The following is a 9,189-nucleotide window of genomic DNA, read 5'->3' on the forward strand; positions in this document are numbered from 1 at the left end:
GGGGACGAAAGGCAGGACCAGGGCTGACCCCTCCCCGGGACAGACAAGGACAGATGGGCAGCGACCCAGGAGAGAGCCGGGCTGCCAGGCAGGGGCCAGGGTGGGGGACGTACATATGGAAAGGCCGAGGGGCCCCCGGAGGGAGGGACAGGAGAACTGGATGGTCACAGCAGGGACCCCCAGCACGAGCCCCTCCAGCCCGCCAAGCTCATTCGCGTGCATGTCTGTGCGTGTGCCTGTGTGATTAGGGGGGGACCTCTGCCCTCCTTGCAGTACTTGGGTCCTGCTCCCACCCAGCCGCCCCAGCTCTGCAGAGCTCCTGGGCGCCATGGTGCGGGCTGGAAGCCTGAGTGTGGGGTGAGCATGGACACGGGAGAGAGCTGAGCTGGGGCAAGGCTGGGCCGCCCTGGGCAGGTGGGAGTTGGGGACCAGGGGGCAGGCTCCAGCCCCCTCCCCAGCCACTGCTTTTGAGCCTCATACTCGAAAACAGTAAGAAACTGGTAAAGGCCTCTGGTCTGGAATAAGGGTCTGGGGGCGTGCTTTTGACCTTGTCTCCACCCAACCCGTTGGTGGGGCGGGTCTCAGCTGCTCTATCTCCTCCACAGTGGCAAGCCCACCCCAGGCTGAGAGGCACCGGCTGGCCCAAAGGACTGGAGGACAGAACTGCCGCCTGGGCAGTGAGAGCCCCGCCTTCCCCAGCTGAGGAGGGGGCTTCCTGCCAGGCGGGTAAGGATGGGGAGGGGGCAGGATGGGGAAGAAGGGAGGACAGTTCTCCAGGATGTAAATTTGAGGGCTCTTGATTTCTTTTGCCTCCTAGCCGGTTACAGCACAAGAATTTTGAGTATATATTTTGTATTATGTAAAACATTTTGCTTTAAAAAAAGACCCCCTCCTTCTCATGCAAGGGGGGGAGGGGTTGGCTGGAGTCTGGTGCACTAGAGTGCCCTCCTTCCACCCCTGGCAGGAGGTCAGGCAGGGTGAGCGTCTGGAAGGCGCCCCCTGCCCAGCCGCTGAAGGACTGTCTGCTGCACCCAACACTTAGATTACAAAGGTTTATTTAGAAAATAGTTTGGTTGTTTGGCTGTCATTTTTGGCAAACATTTAATACTTGCAGTAACCAACGATTGTCAGCGCTCTTTCCTTCCCCCCAGACAGCCACCCCCGCTGGTCCCGGGGAAGTCAGCCCTTGCTCAGATGCGGTCCGGGGCGGTGGTGCGTGTTTCGGGGGGCTCCTTGCTCCCCCACTTGGGGGTTGCATACGCCACTGCTGTCTACGACCTCGACCTCACAGCCACACCCTGACAGGGCCCCCGGAGCTGGATGCAGGTCCGGAGCCCCAGAAGCAGGCCCTTGCTGAGATGGGAAGGCAGAGGGATCTCCCCTCTCTCCTGCCCCCTCCCCCGAGGCACTGCGGTCTCTAAGCTCATGCTCCTGGCCTGCTGTCCACCCTCCCCTGCGCCCTGGAGGCCAATCCATCCCTAGGTCCTTGCACCCCTAGCTGCCCTCTCACTTTCTCCTGGGGGGGCCACACCAGCCCGCCCCTCCGCCCGGAGCTGTCCAGGTCTCCGCGCGAGGCGGGGCGCGCGGGTCACTGCCTGAAGCCCCTTCTCCTCCGTCGGAAGAGGATGTGCTTGAAGGAGCGCCGGAAGTCCTGGTTGAATACGGTGTAGATGACCGGGTTGAGCGAGCTGTTGCAGTAGCCGATCCAGAAAAAGAACTTGAAGAGCGGGCCGGGCACCTGGCAGGCCTCGCGGCAGATGCCGTACAGGCTGTAGGTGAAGAAGAAGGGGAACCAGCAGAGCACGAACACGCCCATGACCACCGCCAGCACGAAGGTGAAGCGCTTCTCGCGCGCCTGGGCCACCTTGCGGCGGCACACGCTGCTGCGCGCCCGGCGCCGGCGCGACAGGAAGAACTCGACGGAGCGCGAGCTAGCGCGCGACAGGCGCCCGCTGGGGCCCGGGGACCTGGCGGCGGTCAGCGCGCCGGGCTCAGCCGCTCCCGGCCCCAGCTCCTCGGCGCCGCCCGCGTCCCCCTCGCCGCCCGCGCGCCGCCGCCCGCCCCGCCGCAGCGCGCCCCTGCGCCGCCGCCTCTCGGCCGCCGCGCTGCTGTCCTCGGGCTCCACGTCGGCGCGCGGGGGGCGCGGGGGCGCGCAGTGCCCGTTCTCGCCCGCGCTCGCCGCCGCGCCCAGCCCGTTCTCCGTCGTCGGGGACGCGCCGTCGGGGCCCCCAGGCGTGCGCTTCTCGCTGAGTGTGCGCGTGCGCAGCTTGGCCACGCGGTAGATGCGCGCGTAGACCAGGCCCATGATGAGGCACGGCGCGAAGAAGGAGACCATGCAGGAGGACAGGATGTACCAGGTCTCGTCGTTGAGGCCGCACTGCGGGTAGGCGGCGCCATCGGGCTGGCGGTAGAGCGAGACGAGCGGCGGGAAGGAGATAACGGCTGAGATGAGCCACACGGCCACGATGGTGGCCTTGACGCGGCGCGGCGTGCGCTTCAGGTTGTACTCAACGGCCTGCGTCACGGACCAGTATCGGTCCAGGCTGATGGCGCACAGGTGCACGATGGACGAGGTGCAGAAGAGCACGTCTAGCGCCAGGTACACGCCGCACCACACCTGCCCAAAGTACCAGTAGGCCATGAGCTCATTGGCCAGCGAGAAGGGCATAACCAGCGTGGCCACCAGGATGTCAGCCGAGGCCAGTGACACCAAGAAGAGGTTCTGCGGCGCACGCAGCGCCCGGCTGGTCAGCACGGCGATCACCACTAGCACGTTGCCCACCACGGTGAAGACGATGAGGAAGCCCACCACGGCCGCCAGCCCTGCCACGGCACCCGCCGAGTACTGGCCGGGGGGCGGCCCCCAGGCAGCCCCCGAGGCGTTGGCCTCTCCGGCGCCGCTCGCGTTGGGGCCCGCCGCCGCCGCCGCCGCCGTCAGCGCCGCCGCCAGCGCCGGGGACGCCATGGTCCTCCCGCGAGCTACGCGGTCCTGCCTGGAGCCCGGGCGCAGCCGCGGCAGCTCGGGCGCCCCCCAGCCCGGGTCGGCGCCCGCATCGCCGCCTGCATCGCCGCCTGCTCCTTGGGCGCGCCCGCCAGGGACTGCGGCGCCTCGCAGCCGGCACTCGGCCGTGGCTCGGCGGGCGAGCGGCGCACCGGGGAGCGTGGCTGCCGGGCTCCTCGCAGCTGCTGCGCGCGTAAGTGCAGAGCAGGAGGCGCCCGGAGCGAGCGGCGACGCGGCGGCGGGGGGGAGGGGGCAGGTCCCGGGGTCCTCGCGCGGCCCCGCCCTCGGCCCGGTTCACGGGGAGCGCCCCGGCCGCGAGCCCACGGCGACGCGGCACCCGAGCGGGCGTGACCGAGCGGCCCCGCGGCCCCGGCGCCCGGCCGGGGCGCAGGCTGCAGGCGGCGGCGGCGGCCCGGGCGCTCCGCCTCCCATCCGGCCGGCTAGGGCTCGGCGCGCTGGGGCGCGGGCCGCCGCTCCTTCGGGCCCCCGCGCCCGCGCGCTGCCTCCCGCTCCAACTTTACTTTCCCGGGCAGGGCGCCGGCGCCGCCGCGCGTCCTCCTCCTGCTGCTCCCGGCGCGGGCGCCCCCCGCGGTCCGCGCTCGGCCGTGCGAGCGCCGCCTCGCCTGCCCCGCCTGCTTCGCTCGCCCGAGCTGCGCCGCCGCCGCTGCCACCGCCTCTTCCTCCTTCGCCGGCGCCGGCGCCGCCGCCGCCGCCGCCGTGCGCTCGGCGCGAGTGCAGCCGCTCGGGCTTGGCTTCCAACTTGGGTAGAGTTGCGCAGCGGGGCGGGCGCGCGGGGCGGGGCGCGGGCGGGCGGGGGCGGCCTGGCGGGCAGGCCAGCGCCGCCGGCCCGGGGGGAGCCGGCCCGGGAGCCGGAGCCCGCGGCCGCCTCGGCGAACCTGCCGGCGCGGCGCTGGGGAGGAGTCCGGGGCGGTGGCGCAGGGCACGCGCGCTCGGCGAGGGCGCCCCCTCCAGGGCCGACTGCCGCCTGCGGGACGGGGCTGAGTGCCGGCTGGCCTGGGCGGTGAGTTCCAGAAGCCTGCTCTTTCTAATACGGGAGCCTCCTCGCCTCCCCCGGGCACACGCACACGCGGGCACGCACACTCGCGCGCAGCACCGGCCGGCTCGGGGTCCGCGGCCTGATTGGAGAGCCTGCCTCTCGCATCCTGGCGGAGGATGCGACGCTGCCTGGGCGCGCAGCGGTCCTCCTGAGCGCGGGTCCGGCTCCGATGATCTCTGTTGGGTGCTCCAAGGCGGAGCGCCACTTCCCCACCCCCGTCCTCAGTCCCCTCCTCTGCCCGCTTCCAAGCGCTGCTGGAGCATGCATCATGACGGCCGTGCCAGTGGAAGCCTTGGGCAGGCTCCCAAGCTCTGCACCCTTGTTGGCAATTACTGAAGTTGAATTTTTATGCTCTGTGGCCCTGCTTTTAAAGGGTGGGGGGATGTTCGAAATCGTTGCCTCTGATAAACACCCAAAACTGAATTGCCCGGATGACGCGCGGCTTTGCGTGGGTGCCTCATTCCTGCCGGCTTAGGGGTGAGCTGTTGGGGTAACCCCCGCTTACCCCCGTCCCACGTTTCTGTGCATTCATTCCCCTGTCTGCGCTGGTCCCCGCCTCCAGGCACCCTGAGGTCTGTGGCAGACAGGCCCTGGGGAGGAGGTTGGAGTTCCCAGGCCTGGCCTTTCTCGCTGGGATGAGGGAGAGGACCTTCCCTCCGAGCGGTTCAGAAACGCGCCCAGGCTGGCGGGCAGCTCTCCCTGCATCCTCAGGTGGGGGGGGGGGGGGGGGCAGTCCTGTGGCTGCAGGAAGGAGTGGGATGCCCCTGGTACTAGGAGGGTGTGCAGGGAGGGATAAGAGCCCCCCTCCCCCCCCGCCCAGTGATGCCTGAAATGTTCGCGGTGTGGGGGCTTCGTCTCTCTCCTCTGCTGGGGAAGGGCTCCGCGGGCCTCACGGGAGAGCACTGCTGTCTTAGCAGAGGCGCCTCTTGGAGCTCCAGCGTCCCTGTTAACCGGTTCCCACGAGGAGGAGAGGGTCGGGCCAGGGCCAGGCCAGAACTCAAACATTCCGGATGGTGTTTGAGAGGGCCTGGACCTCCCATGCCGGTCCTGGGCATGTATGGACTTTTAGGGAGCAAAGCTGTGACTGCGTGTGGGAGGTGTGGGACCCAGGGAGGGGAGAGAACCACCATCCTTGTGCAAGAGCCGCCTGGTCCTGGAGGCCTGAAAGGTGTCACTGACCCAGGGGTGACAAAATGCTCTGAAGCACCCGCAGTGCATTTTGCGGGGAAGACCCCCACACCCCTGCACACTCCATCGTTGGCCCGCACGGCCCCCATCTGTATCAGGCTTCCTCCTCAAGGTGCTAGCTGTCTTGGGTGAACACTGCCACGCACTGAGATGGGTACAGTGAATGCCGTCAGTGCCCTTGGCTCCTCCCCCAGCCTGGGGGTTGTCAAGGAAGGCTTCCTGGAGGAGGTGACCTCTGAGATGTGTTTGGACCAGGCTGGGGGCATCTGGAGTGCCTGGCTGGCTGAGTGACCCAGGTCCCTGGGGATGTCTGGTGGCCTTTTGAGCTCAGGCTGCAGACATTGCAGGGCTGCAAACATCTCCTGGCATAACAGGAAGGAGGCAGGAAAAGGAGTCTCTGGGGTCCAGGGCCCGGAGCCAAGGGGCGGAGGGGAACTGGGTCCCTCCAGGAATCCTTGGGGTAGAGAAGCCCTTGGCTGGGCTGGGGCTGCAGTGAGTGTGGGCCAGCCTGTGCGGGAGGCCGGGGCTGCAGCTGTTTGAGAAGGAGGAGGAGAGCCCTCTTAGCCCGGACAGGGAGAGTGAGGTCTGACACTGCTCTCCATTGTCCTGTAACAAGCAAATCAGCGTGCGCCCTGAAAGACTGTCCGCCCCAACAGGTCGCTGATGGCCGGGCCCGGTCTCGGCAGGAGGGGTGAAGAGGGTGCCGTATAGTCGGGCTGCCCTGGTCCGGGGTGGGGAGGTGGGGGCGTGGGGACAGGGTGTGGGACATCTGGGAAGGAAAACCATGTGCAAATGGAGCAGCCTGGGTCTGCCGAGGTGTCCTTGCCCTTCATGCCACCCGTGACGAGTGGGGCCCAGAAGGGAAGGGTTGGTCCAGCCAGGGCCACACGACCATGGGACACTGGGTCCTGGGTCTGGCTGCCGTGAGGAGGAATTGGGTGCCCGCCTGCTGGGTGCACGCCTCCTGGGGTGCTGCGCTCCCTGCTCCACGGGAGGCCTCACTCAGGTGGAGGGGATCTCGTCTCCTTGAACTGCCTCCTTGCACTTACAGGTATGCATGCACACACACACGTGCACACCTGCCCACACATGCCCATGTGCACACATATCCATGCACACCCGTGCTTGTATACCCACATACACATGCCCACACATATGTACTGCGTGTGTGTGCGCCTGTGCATACACACACCCATGTACATGCTACAGTGCATTCACACAAGTATCTATGTGCCTACATAATGCACACTTATGTATGTACGTGCATCCACAAACAGGCATGCATGCCCACACCCCCGCATGTGCATGCACATGTATCCACACACTGTGCACCTGCATGTGCACATCAGTGTATTCATGCACACACATATACTGTGTGCACACGTATCCACACACATGCATCCAGTCGTGTACACATGCTGTGTGCACACGTGCATTAATCCATGCACACACACCTTTGCTTGTGTGTATACATGTATCATGCACACACGTGCATGTGCACACACGTCGCTGCACAGTGACTCATGCACCCACACCCATGCATTCATGTCACTGCACACATCCATGAGCATGTGCTCACCCCACGCATACGCATGCATCCACACAGCCACACTTGCACAGGTGCCTGGGGGCTCACCCGTGCCCCTAGGCTGTGGGGAGGATGTGTTTTTGGTGTTTTTGTTGCCTCGTTGCAGGCAGCTCTCCCCAGGCGTCAGGCTGGCTTCTGCCTTGCCGCCCTGCCTGCTCACCTCCCCCCGCATGCTCGGCCTGTCCTTCAGCGCTCCCTCCAGCCCTGCTGGGGACTCCGGGCCTGGACACCTGCTCTTCCCCAGGCTGGCAGCCCCCTGCCTCATCTGCCCCTGGGGCTCCCCTTTTCCTTCAGAACATGCTGTGTGAGACTCCTCCCCAGGAGACCTCTCTGACCTCCCAGGCTGTGTGCCCCTCCGGGGCGGGCTGTCGTCAGCAGCCGTGTCTTGCTGCTGTGGGCTCTTGAGAGCAGGCCGTGTCTGTCCCACTGCCAGGCACAGAGCCTGGCTCACAGCACACAGTAGGAGCTCAGTGAAGGCGCAGTGGGGCATGGGTGGTACAAAGAGCTGGGTGGGGGATGCTGCAAAGGGCCTGGTGTCCCCCATGCCCCTCGGCCACGCCAGACGCATGCGGTGTGCTGGTGCAGGTGGGGTCCGCCAGAGCACATGGCAGCTGCCTGTGCCGGACCCCTGTGTCCCCGCCCAGCAGACCCTTTTTGCCTCCTTCTCTCATTCCCTCTCATTCCCTCGCTTGCTGACTGGCATCGTGGAGTCTCGTGCGTCCCTGGGCCTCAGTTTCCCCATCTGTAAGATGGGATATTGGACTGGGTGGTTCTAAGGGCCGTGCCAGCTCTGCCCCCGCGTGGCTCCGAGCTCCTGGAAGTGGGCACTGTGTCTGGTCTGCTGCCTTCGCCCTCGGTTGCTGCCTGCAGGGGAGGGGAGCTGCCAGCTGTGCGGGCACGGGGGCCGTGGCCTGGCTGTCCCATCTCCAGACCCAGAGGACTTGTTTTCTCCTTCCAGCTGAGCTGAGGATCTTTTCCCCATGTTTATTTGAAATTTCATTTTTAAGGATGAGGCAGGGAAAACACAGCTTGCTTCCCCCCACCCCCTTCGAATTCCAGATCCGCTTTGTCTTGTCAGAGCATGGCCGGGATCCGCTGGCCCGGGCGGCTCTCCGTGCGCTCACCCACAGACCGAGTCCGTTGCGATATTGATCGCATTGATGGATTTGGCTCCGCTGAGTTCTTACTGAGCTGGCGGAAGTCCCTCTGGAGCGAGAACTGCTTCGGGGGCCGTCTGTGATTTGCAATGAGTGTAATGGATTAGAGCAGTGGCTCAGCATGTCTTACTGAGCGCCGGCTGTGGGCCTTACTCAGCCTAGGGCTGCTGGGGTCCTGGCGGCCGCACTGCCTCCTCGTGGTTCCCCTGCCTCCAGCCTGCCCCCGCCAGCCGGCTCCACGCTTGACTGAAGCCTCCCTTCAGGGGCTTGCTGCTGCGCACATGCCTGAGCCCTCCTGGGCCTGGCCTCAACCCCAGAATCAGGGGTCGGGTTGACCAGGTGTCCCCACCTGACCTCAGGAAGCCATCTTCCCCTCCCAAGTCCCCTTGGCCTGTGAATGGCGGTGGCAGTCCCTCCCGCTACGGCTGCCGTGCAGGCTCTGCAGAATGATGTCTGTGGAGCTGCGGCAGCCCGGGAGATGCAGGAGATGGAGGAAGCATGTGGTGGGGCCCGAGGGGGCTTCTGACCTGCCTCGGGGCTCAGGCAGGACTTTCTGGAAGAAGCAGGGGCTCAGCTCAGATGGGAGGACGAGAAGGCAGGCCCTGTGCGAGGGGCGGGCTGGGGAGGGTGTGTCCCAGGCAGGCAAGTGTGTACTGGGCAGCCGTCACTCACTTCTCCACGGACAGACAGGACTATCAGATGACCGCCGGTGACCAAACCCTTGATTAACTCCCTCCTCTTGAGTGTGAATATGATGGTTCGGCCCTTAATCAGTTGACTTTGACTTAATCAACGGAGATTATCTGGGTAGGCCTGAGCTGAGCCGGCAAGCCCTTAAAAGGTGGTGAAGCGTCAGCGAGGCTCTCCTGCTGGCCTGAGAGATGAAGGAGCCTCCTAAGAGGGGCCCCGGGGCGGGGACCTGCGGATGGCCTCCGGGAGCTGAGAGCAGTGCCCGCAGGCTGCCAGCAAGAGGACAGGCGGCACCGGCTCGGGGAACTGAGCTCCACCGACAACTGTGACCTTGAGCGGGGCCTGGGGCCTCAGGTGGGAGTGCGGCCTCAGCTGACTCCTCCGTTTCAGCCTCCAGACCCTGAGCAGAGGACCCGCTCCCCTGTGCCTGGACTCCTGGCCCGCAGGAACTGTGAGACAATAAACGGTGCTGTTTGCAGCTGGTACGTCTGTGGGAATTTGCTATGCC

General features: G+C 65.8%; 1 protein-coding gene across 1 annotated transcript; it reads right to left on the reverse strand.

Annotated features, from left to right (window-relative positions):
- Window positions 1-1,038: 1,038 nt before the first annotated feature.
- On the reverse strand, window positions 1,039-2,965 carry ADRA2C (adrenoceptor alpha 2C). Its single transcript, XM_070613433.1, has one exon. The coding sequence runs from the start codon at window positions 2,963-2,965 to the stop codon at window positions 1,589-1,591; it is 1,377 nt and encodes a 458-aa protein (XP_070469534.1). The 3' UTR covers window positions 1,039-1,588.
- Window positions 2,966-9,189: the final 6,224 nt, after the last annotated feature.

Source organism: Equus przewalskii, chromosome 3, assembly GCF_037783145.1.
Source record: "Equus przewalskii isolate Varuska chromosome 3, EquPr2, whole genome shotgun sequence".
NCBI lineage: Eukaryota > Metazoa > Chordata > Mammalia > Perissodactyla > Equidae > Equus > Equus przewalskii.

What these genes read in the sequence shown, in the direction of transcription:
- ADRA2C (XM_070613433.1), bottom strand. Translation starts at nt 2,965, where the DNA reads ATGGCGTCCCCGGCGCTGGCGGCGGCGCTGACGGCGGCGGCGGCGGCG.